At 55.0% G+C, this 27207-nt stretch overlaps 1 protein-coding gene across 1 annotated transcript in view; it reads right to left on the bottom strand.

Moving 5' to 3' along the window:
• Positions 1–882: 882 nt before the first annotated feature.
• The window catches only part of ANKRD50 (ankyrin repeat domain 50), a 30638-nt gene continuing 4313 nt past the window's right edge, over positions 883–27207 (bottom strand). The window contains 5 exon segments of the mRNA XM_038748422.1: positions 883–2038; positions 9588–9794; positions 9918–10952; positions 10954–12746; positions 15956–16185. Of these exon segments, the coding sequence (XP_038604350.1) occupies positions 9594–9794; positions 9918–10952; positions 10954–12746; positions 15956–16160 (3234 nt within the window). The 5' untranslated portion in view covers positions 16161–16185 and the 3' untranslated portion in view covers positions 883–2038; positions 9588–9593.

The raw sequence follows: 27207 nt of genomic DNA, 5'->3' as shown, positions 1-27207 counted from the left end.
TGGACAGTGGACGTTCAACTGGGAGACCGAGCAGTCACACTGCGAGTCAAAGCGAGGAGGGACGTCTCCCTGATCAGAATGAAGACTGACGCAGTAGTTCCCATGTTCTTCCACAGGAAAAAAAAAAAACCCGACAAAAAACCCAAACCACAAGAACACTTTGGAAAAATCGTAGTTCCGTTTGGATTTCCGGATCTCCTATCTCTTTCCTTCTGAAGTTCCCCCCAACCGTTTCAAGTGATGGGAGCCTCGCTCCCTGGAAACAAAACAAATTAAACAACAAAACAAAACAAACCAAAAAAACAAAAAACCCACTCCCACATTCTTTACCTTTTGGCCCCAAGGTGCACTTTTCTAATAAAACACGACAAAATTAAATAAATAGAATTTCAACTACGTGAAGTCGACAGAAAAACGGCGGCTGGGTGGTAGAGTCTCTTTAGGTCGAAGAAAACTTCCCAAGTTTCCTCTTCCACAGTTGAGCGTCTGGATGGGAGACGGGGGATCCGGGAAGACGAAGAACGGCGTCGTATCCGTACTTATTTCTGAAGCCGGTCCCCTCGTCTTGAGGGCTTTCTAGACGTCCCACGGGTCCCAGAGATCTGTGACTCCAAGATTTCCGGGGTTCGTCGCCGAACCGACTCCCGCTACCGTCCCGGATTCCAGCTCGGTTCCACGGGCGATATGCGGCGACTCGCCTTTGTAACCCCCCTCGCTCCCCCGATATCCGGCCCCAAGGGCTGCCCGATGAGCTCCGCCGTCCAAATTGTTTCGATGGCTTGGCACTGTTTCTTCGAAGGCTAAGTCAATGTCAACTGGTGGGTCATTCGGAGCCTCTGGGAGTCAGGGGGGCTTTTGAGGCCGGGGGGGGGGGGGGGGGCACTCAGTAAAGGCGACAATTAACGTGGCCTACTCCTTCCCCACCCCCCCATGGTGGTCCTGAGAGAGCTGAGGCACTCAATAAATACCATTAATCGACTGACTGACTGGTGGAATCTGACCTGGGGCGGGGTGCGGAGGGGAATATTGGCGGGGAGGCGGCCATGATATCGAAAACCTCCCTCATCCCGCTGATCCGGGGGACGGAGGAGAGGGCGGGCCAAGTTTCTCCGGAGCTGAGGTGTCATTCCTCGCTCCGTTGGCTCCTTTTTCCTCGATACCCTCTGTGGGGAGGCGTGGGGTCATCCATCTCTCACTGCAGTCACTCAGAGGAACCGGAATGACGGAAGAAACGGGCACCGGTGACTCCTCAGCTAGGCCGTCGGCTCTCTGCAGGCAAGGATCACGTCTTCTAACTCTACCGTCCTCTTCCAGGCGCTCAGTACAGTGCCCCGCCCACAGTAGACCGTCAGCTTCTCGAGGGCGGGGAACGTGTCTGCCCTGTTGCGCTTTCCCCCGGAGCGCTCAGTACGGTGTTCTGTCTGCCCACAGCGGGCGCTCAATAAATAACGACCGACGGAATGATTTTGCAAATGACCCGTCGGGGCGGGTTTCAGTCCCGGTGTCTTGGAGAGCCGCCGTTCCGGAGGGATACGTCGGAATATCGGGCGCTCCTCGGGGGACGACGCGCCCGGGATTCCGACGTTTGGCCCTGGGCGTCCCCTGGCCTCCGACGCGGAAAATAAATACAAACGTCCCCGTCTCTCCGGACGCCTTCGATCGTGACGCCGGTTTACGCGGCCTCCTCGGGCGGGCGATCGCAACGTCCTTACCTGGTGACCGGAGGAGTCCAGCGGGGAAACGCGAGCTACATCTCCAGGCCTCGGAGAAGGAAAATAATCGTCATGGTACGGAAATTAAAAAAGTGCTCATTCCGGGTGGGAGAGGGGAGGGTAGACAAATGAAATCTCCTCTGTTTGGAGGGCTCCACCGAAGACTACCTCCGCAGAGAGGCGCGGGACGGCAACTAAAAGGCCCACGAAGGCCAGCCTGCCTGACTGCCCCTCTTCGTCTCCTGGGCGGACCGACGAACGCTGTGCTGGACGCTGTGCTGGACGCCTGCCATCGTCATGGGCTTCTGCTTCGCAGATGGGGGAGACTGGGGTTGGAAGGGGGAGAGAAGACATGTCGTTAATTTTTTCCTTTTTTCAGTGGTAAGCACTTACTATGTGTCAGGCACTGTTCTAAGCGCTGGGGGAGAGTCGCACTCATTACGTTGGACACCGTCCCTATCCCACTTGGGGCTTACAGTCTTCATCCCCATTGGACAGATGAGGGAACTGAGGTCCAGAGAAGTGAAGTGGCTCGCCCAAGGTCCCACGGCAGACAGGCGGCGGAGCCAGGATTGGAACCCAGGTCCTTCTGACTATCAAGCCCGGGCCCTAGCCACTAGGCCATGCTGCTTCCTACTGACTGTTTGGTTTCAGTAGACTGTACGATGCTTGAGGGCAGTAGACCTTTACCTTGTTTAATCAATCAATCAATCAATCGTATTTATTGAGCGCTTACTATGTGCAGAGCACTGTACTAAGCGCTTGGGAAGTACAAATTGGCATCACATAGAGACAGTCCCTACCCAACAGTGGGCTCACAGTCTAAAAGGGGGAGACAGAGAACAGAACCAAACATACCAACAAAATAAAATAAGTAGGATAGAAATGTACAAGTAAAATAAATAAATGAATAAATAAATAGAGTAATAAATATGTACAACCATATATACATATATACAGGTGCTGTGGGGAAGGGAAGGAGGTAAGACGGGGGGATGGAGAGGGGGACGAGGGGGAGAGGAAAGAAGGGGCTCAGTCTGGGAAGGCCTCCTGGAGGAGGTGAGCTCTCAGCAGGGCCTTGAAGGGAGGAAGAGAGCGAGCTTGGCGGATGGGCAGAGGGAGGGCATTCCAGGCCCGGGGGATGACATGGGCCGGGGGTCGATGGCGGGACAGGCGAGAGCGAGGTACAGTGAGGAGATTAGTGGTGGAGGAGCGGAGGGTGCGGGCTGGGCAGTAGAAGGAGAGAAGGGAGGTGAGGTAGGAGGGGGCGAGGTGATGGACAGCCTTGAAGCCCAGGGTGAGGAGTTTCTGCCTGATGCGCAGATTGATCGGTAGCCACTGGAGGTTTTTGAGGAGGGGAGTGATATGTCCAGAGCGTTTCTGGACAAAGATAATCCGGGCAGCAGCATGAAGTATGGATTGAAGTGGAGAGAGACACGAGGATGGGAGATCAGAGAGAAGGCTGGTGCAGTAGTCCAGACGGGATAGGATGAGAGCTTGAATGAGCAGGGTAGTGGTTGGGATGGAGAGGAAAGGGCGGATCTTGGCAATGTTGCGGAGCTGAGACCGGCAGGTTTTGGTGACGGCTTGGATGGGAGGGGTGAATGAGAGAGCGGAGTCGAGGATGACACCAAGGTTGCGGGCTTGTGAGACGGGAAGGATGGTAGTGCCGTCAACAGGGATGGGAAAGTCAGGGAGAGGACAAGGTTTGGGAGGGAAGACAAGGAGCTCAGTCTTCGACATGTTGAGCTTTAGGTGGCGGGCGGACATCCAGATGGAGATGTCCTGAAGGCAGGAGGAGATGCGAGCCTGGAGGGAGGGGGAGAGAGCAGGGGCAGAGATGTAGATCTGGGTGTCATCAGCGTAGAGATGATAGTTGAAGCCGTGGGAGCGAATGAGGTCACCAAGGGAGTGAGTGTAGATTGAGAACAGAAGGGGACCAAGCACTGAACCTTGGGGAACCCCCACAGTAAGAGGATGGGAGGGGGAGGAGGAGCCTGCAAAAGAGACTGAGAAAGAACGACCGGAGAGATAAGAGGAGAACCAGGAGAGGACGGAGTCTGTGAAGCCAAGGTCAGATAACGTGTTGAGGAGAAGGGGGTGGTCCACAGTGTCAAAGGCAGCTGAGAGGTCGAGGAGGATTAGGACAGAGTATGAGCCGTTGGATTTGGCAAGCAGGAGGTCATTGGTGACCTTTGAGAGCGCAGTTTCTGTGGAATGAAGGGGACGGAAGCCAGACTGGAGGGGGTCGAGGAGAGAGTTGTTGTTGAGGAATTCTAGGCAGCGTGTGTAGACGACTCGTTCAAGGAGTTTGGAAAGGAATGGTAGGAGGGATATGGGACGATAACTAGAAGGTGAGGTGGGGTCGAGAGAGGGTTTTTTTAGGATGGGAGAGACATGGGCATGTTTGAAGGCAGAGGGGAAGGAACCAGTGGAGAGTGAGCGGTTGAAGATGGAAGTTAAGGAGGGGAGAAGGGATGGAGCGAGAGATTTCATAAGATGAGAGGGAATGGGGTCAGAAGCACAGGTGGCCGGAGTAGCACTTGAGAGGAGGGAGGAGAGTTCCTCTGAGGATACCGCTGGGAAGGATGGGAGAGTAGCAGAGAGTGTTGAGAGCCGGGGGGTTGGAGAAAGGGGGGAAGAGACTTTGGGGAGGTCGGACCTGATGGATTTAATTTTGTTAATGAAGTAGGAGGCCAGATCGTTGGGGGTGAGGGAAGGAGGAGGGGGAGGAACCGTTTAATTTGATTGTTTAATCAATCAATCAATGGTATTTATTGAGCACTTACTGCATAGAGAACACTGTACTAAGGGCTCAATGCGATTACTCAAGACGATTCGCCACTGGCATCAGAATTAAATACGAGCCCCGGTTAGCTGCAGAACTGCAAAACAGAGTCACGTGGGAAGTATCTGCTCAATTTCCCTTAGCTGAAGAGGAAATTCCACTCTCTTCTTCCCAGAATTCCACAGGAGGGAATCTTTTCCAGGAATTATCCGTGTGGCCAGGCAGCAAGGTTTCTTAAGCACCTCTAATAATTGTGGCATCTTTTAAGCGCTGTGTGACAGGCACTGTACTAAGCACTGGGGTGGATTCGAGCAAATCGGGTTGAACTCAGTCTGTCCCCCACATGGGGCTGACAGTCTCACCCCCATTGTACAGATGAGGGAACTGAGGCCCAGAGAAGTGAAGTGACATGGAACTCCCTCCTCAAACCCCATCCCCCCGTCTCCCCCATTCCTTGCCCCTAATGACCTGGCCTCTACTTTACTGAGAAAACTGAAACTATCGGGCGTGATTCCACCTAAAATCTTTCGGCTCCTCCCCAATCCCTCCCGCCTCCTGTCCCTTCTTCAACTTTCCCATCTTTCTCAGCGGTGTCTCAAGAGGAGATCCCCTGCCTTCTCTCAAAATCCATCCCTACACCTGCGCATCCAACCCTATTCCTTCGCACCTTATCAAAACACTTGCCCCTTCATCATCATCATCATCAATCGTATTTATTGAGCGCTTACTATGTGCAGAGCACTGGACTAAGCGCTTGGGAAGTACAAATTGGCAACATATAGAGACAGTCCCTACCCAACAGTGGGCTCACAGTCTAAAAGGGGGAGACAGAGAACAATTCCTTCAATTCCTCTCCTCCAATTCTCTCCTCGATCCCCTCCGATCTGGCTTCTGTCCCCTTCGCTCCAGAGAAACCGCCCTCTCAAAGGTCACCAATAATCTTTTTCTTGCCAAACCTAACAGCCTCTACTCCATCCTAATCCTCCCTGGCCACTTGGCTGCCTTCGACACCGCTTCTCCTGGAAACATTCGCCATCTTCGGCTTCGCTGCCACCGGCCTCTCCTGGTTGTCCTCCTATCTCTCTGGCCGCTCATTCTCAATCTCTTTGGTGGGCCCCTCCTCGGCCTCCCACCCCCTAACTGTGGGGGTCCCTCAAGATTCAGTTCTGGGTCCCCTCCTATTCTCCATCTACACTCACTCCCTCGGAGAACTCATTTGCTCCCATGGCTTCAACTCCCACTTCTAGGCGGACGATTCCCAAATCTCCATCTCCGGCCCCGATCTCTCTCCTCTTTGCAGTCACACATCTCCTCCTGCCTTCAAGACGTCTCTACTTGGATGTCCCACCAGCACCTCCAACTTAACATGTCTAAAATAGAGCTCCTCAACTTCCCGCCAAACCCTGTCCTCTCCCTGACTTTCCCATCACTGTAGAAGGCATCACCATGCTTTCTATCTCACAAGCCCATAACCATGGCATTATCCTCTCTCATTTAACCTACATAATCAATCCACTACCAAATTCTATATTACTACTACTACTAAATTCATAACATCACTAAAATCCACGCTTTCCTCTCCATCCCAACTGCTACCACATTAGTCCAAATACTTATCCTGTCCCACCTTGCTTCAGCCTCCCTGCTGACCTCCCAGCCTCCTGTCTCTCCCCACTCCAGTCCAGACCTCACCCTGCTGCCTGGATCATTTTTCCACAAAATGTTTCAGGCCACGTTTCCCCACTCCTCAAGAACTTCCAGTGGTTGCCCATCAACTTCCACATCAAACAGCGACTTGTCAGACTTTCCAGACTGAGCCCTTCCTTGCTCTCCCCCTCGTCCCCCCTCCATCCCCAGCATCTTACCTCCTTCCCTTCCCCACAGAACCTGTATATATGTATATATGTTTGTACATATTTATTACTCTATTTACTTATTTATATATTTTACTTGTACCTATCTACTCTATTTATTTTATTTTGTTAGTATGTTTGGTTTTGTTCTCTGTCTCCCCCTTCTAGACTGTGAGCCCACTGTTGGGTAGGGACTGTCTCTATATGTTGGCAGCTTGTACTTCCCAAGCGCTTAGTACAGTGCTCTGCACATAGTAAACGCTCAATAAATACGATTGATTGATTGATTGATTGTCACCATTGGCTCTATCGCCTTCTCTGCTCCTACCTCACCTCGCTTTCTCTCCAACTACAACCCAACTGCACACTTTGCCAACCCTCTCACTCTACCTCCACCTCGTCTATCTCGCCGCTTACCTCTTGCCCACATCCTCCCTCCGGCCTGGAATGCCCTCCCTCCTCATATCCTACAAACAATAATAATGATGATGATGGCATTTATTAAGTGCTGTTCTAAGCGCTGGGGAGATTACAAGGTGATCAGGTTGTCCCAGTCTTAATTCCCATTTTACAGATGAGGTAACTGAGGCCCAGAGAAGTTAAGTGACTTGCCCAAAGTCACACAGCTGACAACTGGCAGGCCTGGGATTTGAACCCCTGGCCTCTGACTCCAAAGCCCGGGCTCTTTCCACTGAGCCACTCTCCCCTTCCTGGAAAGTCTTGTTGAAGGCCCATCTCCTCCAAGAGGTCCTCCCTGCCTAAGCCCTCTTTTCCTCTTCTCCCACTCCCTTCTGCATCCCCCTGACTTGCTCCCTTTATTCATTCCCACTCCCAGTCGCACACCACTTACGTCCATATCTGCAATTTAATTTATTTAATATTAACACCCCTCTACCCCTCCAGACTTTTAGCTCATTACGGCCAGGGAATGTGTCTGATATATTGTTATACTGTACTCTCCCCAGCGCTTAATGCGGTGCTCTGCTCATAGTAAGTGCTCAATAAATACGATCAACTGACTTACAAAGTCACATAGCAGACATGGGGTGGAGCCTGGATTAGAACCCACGTCTTTTTGACTCCTGGGGGGGGGGGTCTACCCACTAAACCACGCTCCCTCTCTAATGAATCAGATAAACGGGCAGAATGTGGGCAATGATCCCGTTAACTCTCACCGGCTAAGCGACCTCTACGACATCAAGACACGAGGGCAAAACTTACGTCTCGTCAGAAAATAGTAATAATTGTGGAATTTTTTTTAAGTGCTTACTATGTGCCAAGCAATGTTCAAAGCGCTGGAGTAGACATAAGGTAATCAAGCTGGACACAGTCCACGTCCCTCATGGGGCTCACAGTCTTAATACCCATTCTAAAGAGGAGGTAACTGAGGCGCGGATAAATGAAGGGACTTGCCCAGGGTCACACAGCAGACAGTGTGCAGCCAGAGGGATCGGAGGGAGAAACACATCAAACCGTTTCACACGGATGAGCCAAAGATGGCACACACGATGCCACAGGGCCTCTGAGGAGCACCTGTTTCTGGCCCACCAAATGGCCATCGTGGCTTAGCCCACTGAGCACCTCAAACAAATTCACATCAGATAACTTGTTTCTATCTGGCTGGCCAAGCCCCCAGTGTGGCTCAGACCCACCAACACCTCAAACCAGTTCACACAGGGTAAGCCAAAGAGCCACTTGTCAGCTGTGTGACTTTGGGCAAGTCACTTTTCTGGGCCTCAGTTACCTCACCTGTAAAATGGGGATTAAGACCATGAAGCCCACCTGATTACCATGTATCTCCCCCGGCGCGCTTGGCACACAGTGAGCGCTTAGCAAATACCATCATTATTATTACATTGCCACGGGGCCTCTGAGGAGCGCCTGTTTCTATCTGGCTGGCCTAGCAGCCAATGTAACTTAGCCCGACTACGAATACCTCAGACGAATTTACACGGGATAAACCAAACGTAGCACCGCACAACGTCACAGCGCTTCTGAGGAGCCCCCTTTTCTATCTGGCCGGCCAAGCGGCCGATAGAAAACATCTCAAACAAATCCACGCAAGATAAGCCAAAGATGGCACCCACCATGCCACAGGGCATCTGAGGAGCGTTGTTTCTGACTGACCAAGCCACCAGTGTGGCTTAGCCCCACAGAATACTTGTAGTCAATAATATTGATATTCACGCCGCTTCTAGCCCCAGAGCGCTTACGTCCGTATCTTTAAATTCGATAAGTTACTTATTTATTCATATCAATGTCTGTCTCCCCATCTAGACCGTAATCTCATTATGGGCAAACACTGTGGGGATGAAGATCTTGAACCCCGTGTGGGACGGGGCCGTGTCCAACCTGATTAGCTTGGCTCTCCCCCAGCGCTTACTACAGTGCTTGGCACATAGTAAGTGCTTAGCAGAATGGGTGAGTCACTTAACCTCTCTGTGCCTCAGCGACCTCATCCGTCAAACGGGGATGGAGACTGTGAGTCTCATGGGGGACGGGGACCGTGTCCAACCTCATTAGCTTGGATCCATCCCAGGGGTCTAGTACGGTGCCTGGCACATAGTTGCGTTCAAAAAATAGTATATGCAGAAAAAGTGACTCGTCTGAGGTCACCCGGAGGTCGAGAGGTGGGCTCTGTTCCAGTCATAATAACTGTGGTATTGGTTAGGCGCTTACCTATGTGCCGGGCAATGTACTAAGCGCTGGGGTAGATCCAAGCTAGTCAGGTTGGACGCTGTCCACGTCCCACATGGGGCTCACGGTCTTAGTCCCCATTTTCCAGATGAGGTCACTAAAGCCCAGAGAAGCGAAGCGACTTGCCCAAGGTCACCCGGCAGACAAGCGGCGGAGCCGGGATTGGAACTCGGGTCCTTTCGCCTCCCAGGGTCGGGCTCCATCCCCACGGCCAGGGCGGGGGGGAAACCAACACCGGACCCTCCGTCCTGCCACGCCGATCCAGGGCTCGACGCCGAAGGGCGGACGTCGCCGTGCCCACCCGAGCCGAACGTGACTGAGGAGAGGCCCGCCGAGGGGGGACGTGGCATCTCCGGCCCGCCCGCGAGGGCGTCACCGAGATCCGGCCCGTGCCCGGCGGGGAAAGGGAGCCCGGTGGGGAACGCCGGAGGTACCCGTCATCTCATCCATCAACTGGGTGCGGGGGGGACGGGGAGAGGAGACCACCCGTCCGCCCGAGCGGGTCCCGGTGACGCCCCCCCCCCCCCCCCAGCTCACCTGACTTCACAGAGGGGTCTCCTTCTTGTAGTTGAAGCCGAGGTCCGCGCCCTCGATCTGCAGCTTGAGGGCCTGCTTGAGGCCCAGGTCCGGGTCCGGGGCCTGGGGGCCGTCCGGGCCGGGCCGGGGGCCGGCCCCGCGGGCCAGGAACGCCTGGGCTCCCTGCAGGTGGTAGTTGGGGTTGGTCATGATCCCGTTGCGCCTCTTCTGCTCGCCCAGGGGCGGGGGGGGCAGGGGCCGGGCGGTCCCGGCCGGCCGGCCGGTCCAGCTGGGTCATCTCGTACTCCAGGACCGGCGGCGGGGCGGCCCCCGGCCGGCCCTTCTTCCGACCGGGGGGCGGCGGGGGCGGGGGGCGGGGGGCGGGGGGTGAGGGCCGGCCCCGGGAGAGGGCGGGGAGCGGGCGGGTCGGCGGGAGCGGGGCAGCGAGGGCGGGCGGGCCGGGTCCGGGGGCCCGTCGGGCGGGGCGGTCCGGGCCGAGGAGGAGGTGCGCAGCGACGAGGCGTCCGAGGGCGAGGAGCGGGGCCGGTCGGCCGTGGAGTCGGGGGAGCCGGAGGCCGGGGGGCTGCCGGCGGGGGCGGGCCGGGGGGCCGGGGGCCCGGAGGCGGCGGCCCCGAAGCGCTCCAGCAGGCGCAGGACGGGCCCGTGGCCGTGCTTGGCGGCCACGCGCGTGGCGGTGCGGCCCAGCTGGTCGGCGTGGTTGGGGTCGGCCCCGCGCTCCAGGAGGGCGCGGACCACGTCGGCGTGGCCCTCCTGGGCGGCGATGCCCAGGGCGGTGGCCCCCTGGTTGCAGGCGTGGTCCACGGCGGCCCCCAGGTCCAGCAGCAGCTCCACCACGGCGGCGTGGCCCTGCCAGGCGGCCGACTGCAGGGCCGAGCGCCGCTCGCGGTCGGCGGCGTTGACGTCCGCCCCGTGGGCGGCCAGGAGGCGGGCCATCTCGGCGTGGCCCTGCCAGCTGGCCACGTGCAGGGCGGTCCGGCCCTCGGGGTCGCCGGCCTCCACGTCGGCCCCGCCTTCCAGGAGCAGGCGGGCCATGGCCAGCCGGTTCTCCAGGGCCAGGACGTAGAGGGTGGGCCGCCCGTCGGCGTCGCGGCGGTCGGCGTCCGCCCCGTGGGCCAGGAGCAGGGCCACCGCCTCCCGGTGGCCCTCCAGGGCGGCGGCCCGCAGGGCGTTGCGCCCGTCGGCCCCGGGCCGGTCGGCGTCGGCCGCGTGCTCCAGCAGCAGGCCCAGGCAGGCGCAGTGGCCCTCCTGGGCGGCCAGCAGGGCGGGCACCCGGCCGTCGCCGTCGGCCGCGTCCGCCCGGGCCCCGTGCTCCAGCAGGGCCTGGCAGACGGGCCGGTGGCCCTCGAAGGCGGCCAGGTGCAGGGGGGGTCCAGCCCGCGGCGTCCCGGTGGTTCCCGTCCAGCCCGCGGGCCAGCAGGGCCCGCACCGCCTCGGCGTCCCCCCGGGCGGCCGCCAGGCTGAGGACCGAGCGGCCCTCGGCGTCCACGCCCCCCGGGGCCGCCCCCCAGGCCAGCAGGGCCCGCACGGCCGGGGCCCGGCCGGCGGCGGCGGCCGCCAGCAGCGGGGTGCGCCCGGCGCCGTCGGCCCCGTCCGCGTCGGCCCCGTGGGCCAGCAGCAGGGCCACCACGTCCGCGTGGCCCTCGCGGGCGGCCGCCAGCAGGGGAGTGGCCCCCTCCCGGTCCCGGTGGTCCACGGCGGCCCCGCGCTCCACCAGCAGGGCCGCGGCCGCCGCGTGGCCCCGCCCGCCCGGCCCGCCCAGGGCCGCCACCGCCAGGGCCGTCCGCCCGTCGGCGTCCTCGTGGTCCACCTCGGCCCCGTGGTCCAGCAGGTGCCGCACCACCTCGCCGTGGCCCATGTAGGAGGCGGCGATCAGGGCCGTGCGGCCCTCGTCGTCCGCCCGGTTGACCCGGGCCCCGGCCCGCAGCAGGGTCAGGACCACCTCCCCGTGGCCGCCCCAGGCCGCCGCCCGCAGGGCCGTCCGCCCGGCCGGGTCCGCCCCGTCGGCCCGGGACCCGGCCCGCAGCAGGGCCTCCACCGCCGCGCCGTGGCCGCCCCGGGCCGCCGCCCGCAGGGCCGTCCAGCCCTCCCGGTCCGGGCGGTTGACGTCCGCCCCGGCCGCCGCCAGCCGGGCCAGGACCTCTGCGTGGCCCCGCCGGGCCGCCAGGGTCAGCGCCGTCTGCCCGCGCCCGTCCTCCCGCTCGGGGTCGGCCCCGCGGGCCAGCAGCCGCTCCACCGCGTCCAGCTGGCCGGCCTGGGCCGCCGCCGTCAGCGGGCTGCGGCCCGCCGCCGCCTCCTCCTCCCCGTCGTCGTCCTCCCGCCCGTTCTCCTCGGGCCCGGCCACCCGGGCCCCGGCCCGGACGAGCAGCTGGCGCACCTGCTCCTCCTCCTCCTCCTCCCCCGCCCCCCCTCCGCCCCCGCCCCCCGGGGGGGGGCCCGGGGCCTCCAGGGCGTCCCGCACGGGCGCCCCGCTCCAGACCACCCAGGACGCCAGCTCGGCCGGGGCCAGCCGCAGGTTGGAGCGTACCAGGTGGCGGGCCAGCTCCCTGGCCCCGAGCGGGCCCAGCTCGCCGGCCCGGCAGCCGTAGCTGACCGCCAGCATGCGGTGGCCCTCGGCCGCGTTGCACAGGTACTTCTGCGTGCAGTGCTTCACGTCCAGCAGCCACTCGGCGAAGCTGTGGTGGAACAGCAGCTTGGTGCCCCCCAGCCCGTCCACCAGCAGCTTGGACAGCCCGTCCAGCTTGCGCTGGAAGCCCTCGGCCGTCAGGGCCGTGTTCTTGGTCCACACGGCCCGGTAGAGCTCGGCCGGGGTCAGCGGGCGGCAGGCCGCCAGCAGCACGTTCAGGATGGGCTGCACCCGGGCGAACTGCTTGCGGACGAACAGCCGCTGGCACAGCCAGAGGTACAGCCCGTTCAGGGTGCCCGGGATGTCCCGGATCTCCTGCAGGAGGATGGAGTTGTCCACCACGCCATCCAGCACGCGCTCCAGGTAGAGGAAGCAGCCGCTGCTCTTGATGTGCAGCTGGTTGAGCATCTCGGCGGTGTCCTTGGTTAGGTGCTGGCGCAGGGCCTCCTCCAGATCCAGCCGGTACAGGATGTACTGCTGGATGTCCTTCACCACGTAGGCCTTGCGCAGGTCGTCTAGGCTGATCTTGCGGAAACCTGGCGGGGGGCACGGACGGAGGGGGGTCAGGCCCGGGACGCCGGCGGACCGAACCGAGGGGGGCCCGGAGGGAGGTCCCCGTCCCGGCTCCGCGGCGATGCCCGTCGGAACCGGGGGATCCGCGCGCCGGACGCCGGCTCGGACGCGGCCCCCGTCCCACGGGGGGCTCACCGTCTTAATCCCCGTTTGACAGACGGGAGGACTGAGGCCTGGGGAAGGGAAGCGACCGGGAGGGTCGCTCCACTTTTCCGGGCCTCGGTTCCCTCGGCGGGAAAACGGGGGCGAAGACGGGGAGCCCCGCGCGGGACGCGGACCCTGTCCGAACCCCCGAGCCGGGGTCTTCCCCGGCGCTCAGTACAGAGCTGGGCACACACACTGATCTTCACAAATACCACCGAGGGAAAATACAAACTTCACTCTTCGGTACCTCAGTTACCTCACCGGTACAATGGGGATGAAGAAGACTGGGAGCCCCGTGGGGGTCCTGGGCTAGGTTCAGACCGATTACCTTGGATCTACCCCAGTGCTTAGTACGGTGCCTGGAACATAGTGAGCGCTTAAGTTCATTCGATCGTATTTACTGAGCGCTTACTGTGCGCGGGGCACTGGACTAAGCGCTTGGGAAGGACAAGTCGGCAACCTATAGAGACGGTCCCTACCCAACAACGGGCTCACCGTCGAGAATCGCTCGGCGGACAGAGCGCAGGCCCCAGAGTCCGAATCGCCTGCGGGTCTGTCACTTGTCTGTTGTGTGACCTTGGGCAAGTCACTTCACTGGGCCTCAGGCGACCTCATCTGTAAAATGGGGATGAAAACCATGAGCCCTAGGTGGGACGGGGACTGCGTCCAACCCGATTAGCTTATTTCTACCCCGGTGCTTAGTACGGTGCCTGGAAAATAGTAAGCGCTTAACGGACACTGTAATTATTACTACTATAGACGCCAGACCACCGCTCTCCCCACCTTCGAAGCCACATCTCCTCCAGGATGGCTTCCCCGATTAAGCCCTCTTTCCTTTCTGCGTCGTTTTGCGTACTTTGATCTGAGTCCTTTGGGCACTAGGTAGTCACCTCAGCCCCACGGCACTTCTTGGTCCTCGCCCTCGAGGAGCTTTTGGTTTTTTTTAAAGATATCCGTTAAGCGCCTACTACGTGTCGAGCACCTACTACGTGTCTAGCACCGCTCTAAGCGCCGGGGTAGTCACAAGTGAATCAAGTTGGATACAGCCCCTGTCCCACGTGGGGCTCACACACTAAGAAGGAGGGAGAACAAGTACTGAATCCCCATTTCACAGTTGAGGAAACTGAGGCCCGGAGATGGGAAAGTGACTTGCCCAAGGTCACACGGCAAGCAGTGGTCGGGATTAGAACCCAGCTCCTCTGACCCCAGGCCCGGGTTCGTTCTTCTAGGCCCCTCTAGACTGTACGCGCGCTGCGGGCAGGGATCGTGTCTCTCATATTTGTACTCTCCCAAGAGGTTAGTATAGTACTCTGCACACAGTAAGCGCTCAATAGATACTATGTATGTATTAGGCCATGCTGGACTTCCACAGTGGAGTTAGGAGACAGAATTCCTGCCCTCAGGAATCTGATAGTCTAGTCAGGGGTAACAGACAGTAAAATAAAGGCCAGGTTGGGGGACATTAAAAGATGAGAGATTCACCCTGCTCGGTGTATAAGCACTGGTCACAAGGGGAGAGAGCGCGGCCTAGCAGAAAGAGCGCAGGGCTGGGATTCGCGAGGCCTGGGTTCGAATCCCGGTTCCGCCACCAGCCTGACGGAGCGGATCCTGGGTGGGTCGCTCTTCCTTTCCCTGGCCCTCAGTTCCTTCCTCTGTAAAATGGGGGTGGAGAGAGTACGCCACGGGTTTGAATCCCGGTTCCGCCTCTACCTCTACCCTCTACCTCTTCCCTCTACCTTGCTCTGGGCGCCCCCGTCTGTAAGATGGGGCGGGAAAAAGGGAGGTCTGGGTTCGAGTCCCGGTTCTGCCTCAGGGACCTTGGGAGGGTCACTCCACCTTGCTCTGGGCCTCGGTTTCCTCTTCTGTAAAATGGGGCCGGAAAGAGGGCGGCCTGGGTTCTAATCCCGGCTCTGCCGCTGGGATCTTGGGAGGGTCGCTCTGCCTCTCCACCTTCCTCCGGGCCTCAGTTTCCTCTTCTGTAAAATGGGGCCGGACGGAGGGCGGTCTATGTTCTAAACCAGGTCCCGCCGCCGGGACCTTGGACGGGTCACTCTACCTCTCTACCTTCCTCCGGCCTCAGTTTCTTCTTCCGAAGAATGGGGCCGGAAAGAGGGCGGCCTGGGTTCTAATCCCGGCTCTGCCACAGGGACCTCGGGCGGGCCACTCTACCTCTCTACCTTCCTCCGGGCCTCAGTTTCCTCTTCTGTAAAATGGGGCCAGACAGAGGGCGGTCTGTGCTCTAAACCTGGCCCCACCGCCGGGACCTTGGACGGGTCACTCCACCTCTCTACCTTCCTCCGGCCTCAGTTTCTTCTTCTGTAAAATGGGGCCGGAAAGAGGGCTGCCTGGGTTCTAATCCCGGCTCTGCCACAGGGACCTCAGGCGGGCCACTCTGCCTCTCCACCTTCCTCCAGGCCTCAGTTTCCTCTTCTGTAATATGGGACCAGACAGAGGGCGGTCTATTTTCTAAACCAGGTCCCGCTGCCAGGACCTTGGATGGGTCACTCTACCTCTCTACCTTCCTCCGGCCTCAGTTTCTTCTTCTGTAAAATGCGGCCGGAAAGAGTGCGGCCTGGGTTCTAATCCCGGCTCTGCCGCTGGGACCTTGGGCGGGTCACTCTGCCTCTCTACCTTCCTCCGGGCCTCAGCTTCCTCTTCTGTAAAATGGGGCCAGACAGAGGGCGGTCTATGTTCTAAACCTGGCCCCGCCGTCGGGACCTTGGACGGGCCACTCTACCTCTCTACCCTCCTCCGGCCTCAGTTTCTTCTTCTGTAGAATGGGGCCGGAAAGAGGGGCGGCCTGGGTTCTAATCCCGGCTCTGCCACAGGGACCTCGGGCGGGCCGCTCTACCTCTCTACCTTCCTCCGGGCCTCAGTTTCCTCTTCTGTAAAATGGGGCCGGACGGAGGGCGGTCTACGTTCTAATCCCGGCCCTGCCGCTGGGACTTTGGACGAGGCCTCACTCTTCCTTCTGCGGGCCTCAGTTTCCTCATCTGTAAAACGGGGGCGGGCCGGGCCGCGGACTGACCGGTGAACATCTTGGTGACGGCCTTGCTCTGCTTGCGCGCGGAGCAGAGGAGCAGCAGCCAGGGCGGGAAGAGGTCGTGGTGATCGGCCAGCAGCTCAGCCACCGTCCCCGCCAGACCCGCCGACGCCTGTTCCCCCTCGCAGGCGTTGCAGCCCTCGTCCACCGAGTCCACCAGCAGGAACAGGCTCTGCTCGGGGGGCTTCATGCCCAAAAGGGGCAGCAGGACACACCTGCAATGCACACACAAGCACACGTGAGCTTTCGAAACGCGCTTCCGTAAGCAGACGGCAAAGCGCGACTGCCTTGACCGTAAACTCTTTCCCCTGCTACAGTGGAAGCTCCTTAGGGGCAGGGGATCGTCTCTACTGCCTCTATTTCCCTCTCCCAAACGCTCAGTACAGTACTCAGTAAACTGGAAGCTCATTGAGGGCAGGGATCGTCTCTACTGCCTCTATTTCCCTCTCCCAAACGCTCGGTACAGTACTCAGTAAACTGGAAGCTCAATGAGGGCAGGGATCGTCCCTACTGCCTCTATTTCCCTCTCCCAAATGCTCGGTACAGTACTCAGTAAACTGGAAGCTCGTTGAGGGCAGGGATCGTCTCTACTGCCTCTATTTCCCTCTCCCAAACGCTCGGTACAGTATTCAGTAAACTGGAAGCTCGTTGAGGGCAGGGATCGTCCCTACTGCCTCTATTTCCCTCTCCCAAACGCTCAGTACAGTACTCAGTAAACTGGAAGCTCGTTGAGGGCAGGGATCGTCCCTACTGTCTCTATTTCCCTCTCCCAAACGCTCAGTACAGTACTCAGTAAACTGGAAGCTCGTTGAGGGCAGGGATCGTCTCTACTGTCTCTATTTCCCTCTCCCAAACGCTCAGTACAGTACTCAGTAAACTGGAAGCTCAATGAGGGCAGGGATCGTCCCTACTGCCTGTATTTCCTTCTCCCAAACGCTCAGTACAGTACTCAGTAAACTGGAAGCTCGTTGAGGGCAGGGATCGTCTCTACTGCCTCTATTTCCCTCTCCCAAACGCTCGGTACAGTACTCAGTAAACTGGAAACTCATTGAGGGCAGGGATCGTCTCTACTGCCTCTATTTCCCTCTCCCAAATGCTCAGTACAGTACTCAGTAAACTGGAAGCTCATTGAGGGCAGGGACCGTCTCTACTGCCTGTATTTCCCTCTCCCAAACACTCAGTACAGTACTCAGCAAACAGGAAGCTCGTTGAGGGCAGGGATCGTGTCTACTATTTCCCTCTCCCAAGCGCTCGGTACAGTGTTCAGCGCACAGCAGACTGGAAGCTCCTTGAGGGCAGGGGACGTCTTCTGACTCTACTGCCCTCTTCCAAGCGCTCAGTACAGTGCTCAGCAGTACGTACTCGTCCAAGCACTCAGTACAGTGCTTTGCACATAGTAAGCACTCAATAAATACAATTGAATGAACAGTAGATTCATTCACTCCTTGAGGGCAGGGATGGTGTCTACTAACTCTACTCCTCTCCAAAGTGTTCAGTACAGGGCTCTGCCCACGGGAGATTGGAAGCTCCCTGACGTCATGGACCATGTGTACGACGTCTACTGTCCTTTCATTCATTCGGTCATTTAATGCTGCAATTATTATTAATATTAAAGGTGAAATAAGCTTGCTGCGGGCAAGGAATCTACCCATTCTGTTATACTGTCCTCTCCCAAGCACTTACAGAGTACTGAACGCAGTCAGTGCTTAATAAATACCACTGATTGATTGACAAAGGAGTGGTCTTTCACGGAAGACCCCTTTTCGGGGTCACGCCTGGAAATTTTCCAGTCCTCTACCAGTCACGACTTCGGGAGGGAGAGTAATGCAGAGGCCATTCCCAGCTTGGCCAGTGGCTAGCGAATGGAAGACAATATGTTACCAGTCAAGACTCCCCTGTGTTGGGCAGCATTCATTCATTCTTTCAGTCGTATTTATTGAGCGCGTACTGTGTGCACAGCACTGTACTAAGCGCTTGGGAAGTACAAGCTCGGCATGGGAGAGAGTCAAGGGCAAAGACTCAAGTTTACCACACGGAAGGGGGCAATGGTAAACCATTTCCGTATTTTTCCCAAGAAAATTCTCCGGATCCACTACCAGGACGACTGCAGGTGGAGGTGGGGCGTTGTTGGAGAAACGCGTTCTTCACATCACTAAGGGTCGGACACGACTCGACGCATAAGACGGCAACAACTTTCGTGGAGGAAGAGTTTTGTTCCAAGGAAAATAATCAGAGAGAGCTCACTAATGAGAGGCAGCATGGCCTAAGGGATAAAGGCTGGTCCTGGGCGTCAGAATCAATCAATCGTATTTATTGAGTGCTTACTGTGTGCAGAGCACTGTACTAAGCGCTTGGGAAGTACAAGTTGGCAACATATAGAGACGGTCCGTACCCAACAGTGGGCTCAGAGTCTAGAAGGGGGAGACACAGAACAAAATTGCGGCTTTGCCACTTGTCCACTGTGTGACCCTGGGTAAGTCACTTCTGTGGGCCTCAGTTACCTCATCTGGAAATTGGGTGTAAAGTCAGTGAGCCCCATGTGGGATACGGACCGTGTCCAACCTGATTACCTTGTATCTACCCCAGCGCTCAGTACAGTGCCTGGCACATGGTACAAGCTTAACAAATACCATAAAAAAAAAATAATCCACATCTTGCTGCAAGTGAAATTTTGGGCAAACTGAAATTGTTTGGATAGAGAATTTCTTGTAGCCTCTGAAACCGAATTTTGGCCGTCCGCAAGGGTCACTTTTCATTCAGTTTTGAGATAAGGCGGTCTTTCAGAAACTGCATATCAGTCTTCAGTTTATGACTCATGACTGCAAAACACCGCATTTTGGGGGAACGGAGTGGCCCTTTCAAAGGACAAGCACAACACTGCTTTGTTTAGGGGGTGTATAACGAGTGTGTGATAAATTTGGAGACAAAACTACAGCACAACTTCACTGGTGACTAGTGAAGAAGCAAGCCAGGCTTTTCTAACCGCAGTTCCGAGAGGAATTCCTTTGATAAGCAAGCAGCTATTCCTACATGCGATATCGGGGACGGGGAAGATTTGAGCGTGGAAGATTTTCCCCCCCGATTTTCCTCCAGCTAAAATCAATCGCCCCATGAAGTCTGGCCATGTTTCGCTGGTTTCTGTGTTTCTTGGCTCCTTTCCGAGTTGATATGCTGTAATATCATCCCTAAATTTTGCCATTTGGAGAACTTAATTTACTTCTACTCTAGTCTGTTAGCGTGTTGTGGGCAGTGAATGGGCCTTCCAAATCTTGTCGTATTGTAATAATAATAATAATAATAATGATGGCATTTATTAAGCGCTTACTATGTGCAAAGCACTGTTCTAAGCGCTGGGGAATTTACAAATAAACAATAAATTACAGATACATACAGATAGATACATATGTGCTGTGGGGAGTCATTCATTCATTCGTATTTATGGAGCGCTTACTGTGTGCGGAGCACTGTCCCAAGCGCTTCGTACAGTGCTCTGCACACAGTAAATGCTCAGTAAATACCACTGAGTGATTGACTGAATGACTGATTGGAGATTTGAGGAAATCTTTGCTCAAGCTCTTTGCTGAATCGCATTAAATCGCTAAAGTGGAAGAGGGGGCAGGGCTGGGCATCAGAAGATCTGGGTTCCAGGCTCAGCCCAGCCTCTGGCCTGCTGAGTGACCTTAGATAAGTCTCTTAACCTAAGTCTTCAATTTTTTTTTTTTAAACTGGCTTTTGTTAAGCCCTTGCTTTGTGCCAGGCACTGTACTAAGCGCTGGGGTAGTAACACGCTAATCAGGTTGAACACACTCCGTGCCCCGCAAGGGGCTCACAACCTTAATCTCCATTTTATACATGGGGGAACCGAGGCCTAGGGAAGTCAAACGACTTGCCCAGGGTCACATAGCAGACAAGCGGCGGAGCCAGGATTGAGCGCTTCCTGAGGGCAGAGCACTGTACTAAGCGCTTGGGAGAGGATGGGTGGGGAAAACACATTCCCTGCTCACAGTGGAATTTCACCAGCCTCTCAACAGGGCTGACTTTTGCCAACAGAGGGTCCTGTGACTTTGATTTTTATTTTATGGTATTTGTTAAGCACTTATACTGTTCTAAGCAATGAGCTGGATATGAGATCATCAGGTTGGACAAAGTTCCTGTCCCATATGGGGCTCCCAGTCTAAGTAGGAGGGATAATAATAATACTGATAATGATAACAATAATAATAATAGTGGTATTTGTTAAGTGCTTACTATGCGCCAGGCACTGTACTAAGAGCGGGGGTGCATACAAGCTAATCAGGTTGGACAGAGTTCCTTGTCCTGCATGGAGCTCACCTTCTTCATCCCCATTTTACAGGTGAGGAAACTGAGGCCCAGAGAAGTGAAATGACTGGCCCAAGGTCCCACGGCAGACAAGTGGAGGATCCAGGATTAGAACTCAGGTCTTTCTGACTCCCAGAAAGACTCTTTCCACTAGGCCACGCTGTCTTCTGCCAACAGATGGTCCAAGTGAAAACCTTTTGCTCGGGGAAATTCATTCAGTCATATTTACTGAGTGCTTACTGTGTGCACAGCACTGTACTAAGCGCTTGGGAGAGGCCAAAAGAACAATAAACAGATAGATTCCCTGCCCACAACGGGCTCTAGGATCAGCTGGCCAGAGGCCAATACCTCTGCCATAAATCTGTCCAGATTCCTAGGAGACACCCCTTTCTCCTCAAACAGAGTTCACTGCCACTTGTCTGCTGTGTGACCTTGGACAAGTCACTTCTCTGGGTCTCCTTCTTCTTCAGTGACATTTCTTAAGCACTTACTATGTGTCAAACACTGTTCTAACCGCTGGGATAAGTACAAGTTAATTAGGTTGGACACAGTCCCTGTCCCGCATGGGGCTCAGAGTCTAAGTAGGAGGACGAACAGGTATTTAGTCCCCTCTTTACAGTTGAGGAACTGAAGCACACAAAAGTTAAATGACATGCCCAAGGTCACACAGCAGGCAATTGGCAGAGCTGGGATTAGAACCCAGACCTCAGTTCCCTCATCCGGAAAATGGGGGTCAATCAATCAATACCTATTCTCCTTCCCTTTAGATTGTGAGCCCCACGTGAGACAGGGACCGAATCCGACCTGATTATCTTACATCTCCCTTAGCACATAGTTCATTCATTTATTCAATCGTATTTATTGAGAGCTTACTGAGTGCAGAGCACCTAAGTGCTTGAAAAGTACAATTCAGCAATAAAGAGAGACAATCCCTGCCCAGAGTGGGCTTATAGTACAGTGCCTGGAACATAGTAAGCACTTAAACCCCAGGCCCCCCAAAACAAAAAGCACAAAACCCGAAAAACCATGAGGATGACATTCTTTTCCATGGGAAACATTGTCCAGAAAGTCTGGCCTTCTCCACTTGGTCTTTAATAACTGTAGTATCTGTTAAGGGATTATTATGTCAAGTGTTGCAGTTGATACAGGGCAGTCAATCACATTTATTGAGCACTTACTGTGTGCACAGCACTGTACAAAGCGCTTGGAGAGTACAATACAACAACCTAACAGACATTCCCTGCCCACAGCGGTTTTACAGTCAGACACAATCCCTGTCCCACCATTATTTTTTGCTTCTTATGGCATTCATCAGTCACTGTGTGCCAGATACCATTCTAAGCGCTGGGATAGATATGAGTTAATCAGGTTGGTCACGGTCTTAATCCCATTTTACAGCTGAAGGAACTGAGGAGCGAAGTGACCTGCCCAGGGTCGCAGGACAGACAAGCGGCGGAGCTAGGATCAGAATCCAGGCCCCTCTCATTCCCAGCCAGCCCCCTGAAGCTCCCTACAGGGAAGGAGAGGAGGTACTGAATCCCCATTTGACAGATGAGGAAACTGAGGCCCAGAGCAGGAAATGACTTGCCCCAGGTCACCCAACTGAGCGGCGCCTGAGGGATGGGGGAAGACATCGCCTCTTCACAAGCCACAGAAACAGTCATCATCATCACCATCAATCGTATTTATTGAGCGCTTACTATGTGCAGAGCACTGTACTAAGCGCTTGGGAAGTACAAATTGGCAACATATAGAGACAGTCCCTACCCAACAGTGGGCTCACAGTCTAAAAGGGGGAAACAGAGAACAAAACCAAACATACTAACAAAATAAAATAAATAGAATAGATATGTACAAGTAAAATAAATAAATAAATAAAGAGTAATAAATTCCATCACCCAGGGGATGGAAAAGGTGGCAGGTTGCTTTAGGTGGTGACGGCACGTTAAGGGCTTTCCGACGGCAAAATGGGCAAGTCCGCACATCCTGTATGAGTTTATAATTGCACACGGGTGGGGAGAGGAGAAAAGACCCTTTTATTACGGTCCTGCCACCCTCCCTCCCCTTTTCTGATTCGGTCAGCGCTTCTGGACCACCCACCTTAACTTTAGACTGCATTTCTCCCTCTTACCTGCAACTTGCCTGCACGCCCACCCCGCTAGACTGTCAGCTCCTCGTGGGTAGGCGTCATGCCTACCAACTCTGCAGTGAAGTCCTCTCCCAAGCGCTCAGTGCGATGCTCTGCAGGCAGTAGACCGAAAGCTCCTCGAGGGTAGGGATCATGTCGACTAAATCTATTGTCACCTCGCCACTCTCCTAATGCAACCCAATCCACACACTTTGCTCCTCTAATGCCAAGCTCCTCGCTGTACCGCGATCTCGTTTATCTCGCCGCCGACCTCACATCCTGCCTCCCTCCTCGTATCCGACAATGACTCTCCCCCCATTCAAAGCCTTACTGAAGGCCCATCTCCTCCAGGAGGCCTTCCCTTCCCTCCTTCCTCTTCTCCCTCTCCCTTCTGCATCACGTTGATTTGCTCCCTCTATTCACCTCTCCTCACTGAGGACTTAAGTTCGTATCTGCAATTTATTTATTTATATTACTGTCTGTCTCCCCCTCTGGACTCTAAGCTTGCTGTGGGCACGGAATGTGTCTGTTATATTCTTTTGAACTCTTCCAAGTGCTCAGTATAATGCTCTGCACACAGTAAGCGCTCAATAAATACGATCGATATTGTCCTCTCCCAAGAGTTCAGTCCAGCGTTCTGCATGCAGTAGATTGTCAGCTCGTTGAAGGACAGGGATTGTGGCTACTAACTCTACTGGCCCTGTTCCCAGTGCTCAGCCCACTGCTGTGCACACAGTAGGCTAGAAGCTCCCTGAGGGCAGGGATCATGCCTACTAATTTTCGCTCTCTCCCCAAAGCTCAGTCCAGTGATCTGTCTGTAGTAGACTGTCATCTCTTTGAGGGCTGGGACCCTGCCTATTGACTGTATTGGACTCTCCCAAGTGTTCAGTCCAGTGCTCTGCACACAGCAGACTGTCAGCCCCGTGAGGTTAGGGACCACAGGAAGCAGCGGGCATAGTGGACAGAGCCCGGGCCCGGGAGTCGAAAGGTCATGGGTTCTAATCCCGGCTCCGCCACTCGTCTGCCTTGTGACTTTGGACAAGTCAATTCACTTCCCTTCACCTCGGTTACATCATCTGTAAAAGGGGGTTGAGTCTATGAGCCCCACGTGGGACAAGGACTGTGTCCATCCCAGGGCTGGGTCCAGGGCCTGGAACATAGGAAGCACTTGGCAAATACCATAATAATAATAATAATAATAATAATAATAATAATAATAATAATTATTATTATTATTATTATATCTACCGGCTCCTCAATCAACACTACGTACTGAGAGCCTGAGTATTCCACGCAGGCAGGCAAGCCAGACGTCTCCTCCCTAGGGAATCTCCCAAATGTGGAAGCCCCTTTTCGCAGGTTCACTCCCAGATACTTTCCCATTATTGTTCGGCTCCGGAGCCGGTACTGACGCTGATGGGTGGATGGGAGGCCGACGCTTCTTGGAGTTGTCTCCTTGGGGTCTGCTGTATGAAGAACACAGCTTGTACAAGGAACAAGCTTTGGCCGTCTATCATCTTTGGTTCAGTCAATCGGACGTCCTGAGTGCTTACTGTTTGCTGAGCACTGTACTGAGCGCTTGGAACACGACAATAGAACCATACAGCAGACGTTCCTTGCCCACAACAAACTTACAGACTAGAGTCAGACACAATCCCTCTCCCAGTTTTTTTATGGCATTCTTTAGGTGCTTACTATGTGCCAGGCACTGTACTAAATGCTGGGATAGATACAAGCTACACAGGTTGGTCAGGGTCTTAATCCCGTTTTTCAGCCGAGATGAGAAGCGAGGTGAGTTGTCCAAGGTTGCACGGTGCCCAACTGATTTTTAATGATGATGGTGGCATGTGTTAAGTGCTCATCTTGTGCCAGGCAGTGTACTAAGGGCTGGAGTGGATACAAGTAAACAGGTTGGACACAGTCCCTGTCCCATGTGGGGCTCATAATCGAAATCCCCATTTTACAGATGAGGGAACTGAGGCCCGGAGTAGTGAAGTGACTCACCCAAGGTCACCCAGCAGGGTTTTGCTCTGCTTTTTTCTCCAGTTTCCAGGACCGCTCCGGGGCCGGATCTCAATCAGTCCATCAATCAGTGGTATTTATTGAGCGCTACCTATGTGCACAGCACTGTACTAAGCGCTTGGGAGAAGACAACAGAACAGAAGTGACAGACCCGTTTCCTGTCCACAACGCGCTTACAGTCTAAAGGGGGAGACAGACATTAATCACCATTCTCATCGATGGTAGTTACTGAACGCATACTACGTGCAGAGCACTGTACTGAACGCTTGGGAGAGTCCAATACAGGAGAATTAGCGGACCTGTTTGCTGCCCATAATGATCTTACAGTCTTCAGGGGGAGACAGACATTAATCATCCTCATCAATGGAAGTTATTGAGCGCATACTATGTGCAGAGCACTGTACTAGGTGTTTCAGAGATGGCAAAAGAATTAGCAGGCACATTCTCCGCCAATAATGAGCTTACAGTCTACAAGGGGACACAGACATTCATCATTATTCTCATTAGAGGTAGTTACTGAGCACGTACTATGTGCAGAGCATTCTCCTAAGCGCTTGGAAGAGTCCACTACAACAAAATTAGCACACGTAGCCTGCCCACCATGAGCTTATAGGCTACTGGGGGAGACAAGACATTAATCATCCTAATCCACATCAACAGTAGTTACTAAGCGAGCACTATGTGCAAAACACTACTGAGCGCTTGGAGTGTCCAGTACAACAGAATTAGCAGACACATTCCCTACCCGTAACAAACTTACAGTCAAGATGGGGAGACAGACATTAATCACCAGCCTCAACCTGAACCCTCTAGATTCGGGTCCCATTTCTCTTCGCCCTCTACACCCTTGGAGAGCTCACTCGCTCCCCTGGCTTCAACTCTCACCTCTAAGCGGATGATTCCCAAATCTCCATCTCCAGCCCTGATCTCTCTCCCTCTCTCCAGTCTCACATTTCCTCCCACCTTCAAGACATCACTACTTGGATGTCCTTCCATCACCTCTGTCCAAAACGGAACTCCGGATCTTCCCACCCAAACCCTGTCCTCCCCCTGACTTTCCCATCACTGTAGACGGCGCCACGGTCCTTCCAATCTCACAAGCCCGTAACTTTGGTGTTAACCTTGACTCCACTCTCTCATTCAACTCACGTAATTCAATTCATCACTAAATCTTGTCGGCTCGAACCTCACAACATCGCTGAAATCCGTCCTTTCCTCTCCATCCAAACTGCTATCACAGTAATCCAATCACTCATCCTATCCCACCTTGATTACTCCATCAGCCTCCTCGCTGACCTCACGGCCCGGATCATTTTTCAACAAAAACATTCAACCCATTCTTCCCCACTTCTCGAGAACCTCTAGTGGTTGCCCATCCACCTCCACATCAAACAGAAATTCCTCACCGTTGGCTTTAAAGCCCTCCATCACCTTGCCCCCGCCAACTGCTCTCCTACTCCAACCCATCCCTCACACTTCACTCCTCTGACACCAACCTTCTCACTGCACCTCGATCTCATCTCTCTCGCCGCTGACCCCTCGCCCACAAACTGCCTCTGGCCTGGAACGCCCTCCCTCCTCATATCTGACAGACAATAACTCCCCCCTTCCCTTCAAAGCCTTACTGAAAGCCCATCTCCTCCAAGAGGCCTTCCCTGACTAAGCCCCCCTTTCCTCTCCTCCCACTCCCTTCTGCGTCTCCTTGACTCGCTCCCTTTCATCATCCCCCGTCCGGGCCCCAAAGCACTTATGTTCATATCTGTCATTTATTTAAATTAATGTCTGTCTCCCCTAGACTGTAAGCTCGTGTGGGCAGGGAATGTGTCTGTTCATTATCCTCTCCCAAGCCCTTAGTACAGTTCTCTGCAAACAATAAACACTCAATAAATATGACTGACTGACCACAAAGGTGGCTATTGAGCGTGTACCATGTGCGGAGCACTGAACTAAGCGCTTGGGAGAGTCCAATACAACAGGCTCAGCCAACACATTCCCTGCCTACAACGAACTTACAGTCTCCAGGGAGAGACAGACGTTAATCACCATCCTCACCAATGGTAGTTAATGAGCGCGTACCATGTGCAGGGCACTGTAATAAGCGCTTGGGAGAGTCCGATACACCAGAATTAGCGGAGGCGTTCCCTGCCCCTGGAGAGCTGCCAGTCTGGAGGGAGAGATGGACATTAACATGAATAAATACATAATTTATACTGCAGAATATACAGCCGTGGGCCTCGGTGCCTTGGGGATTTGCAAGGGAAGAACCCAGGGCCTGCCTCCTGAACACCTTCCAGACCTGCAGCTGACACCCCTAGACTGTCATCTCGCTGTGGTCAGGGACTGTATCTGTTGATTGTTCTAGTACCCTCTGCCAAGCGCTTAGTACAGCGCTCTGCACTCAGTAAGCCCTCAATAAAAACCACCCATTGATTGACTGTGGGCAGGGAAGGTGCCTACCAACTCTGTTCTATTGTATCCTCCCAAGCGCTTAACGATAATAATAATAATGATGGCATTTACTAAGCGCTTACTATGTGCAGAGCACTGTTCTAAGTGCTGGGGAGGTTACAAGGTGATCAGGTTGCCCCTCGGGGGGCTCACGGTCTTATGCCCCATTTTACAGATGAGATAACTCAGGCACAGAGAAGTTAAGTGACTTGCCCAAAGCCACACAGGTGACAATTGACAATAGAGTGCTCTGCACACAATTAGCGCTCAACAAATACCACTGAATGAATGAAAGAAGTTCGGAGGAGTTTATTCCATT

The sequence above is a fragment of the Tachyglossus aculeatus genome, chromosome 6, assembly GCF_015852505.1.
Source record: "Tachyglossus aculeatus isolate mTacAcu1 chromosome 6, mTacAcu1.pri, whole genome shotgun sequence".
In the NCBI taxonomy this organism is placed as follows: domain Eukaryota; kingdom Metazoa; phylum Chordata; class Mammalia; order Monotremata; family Tachyglossidae; genus Tachyglossus; species Tachyglossus aculeatus.
This window is presented reverse-complemented; position numbering and strand designations above follow the sequence as displayed.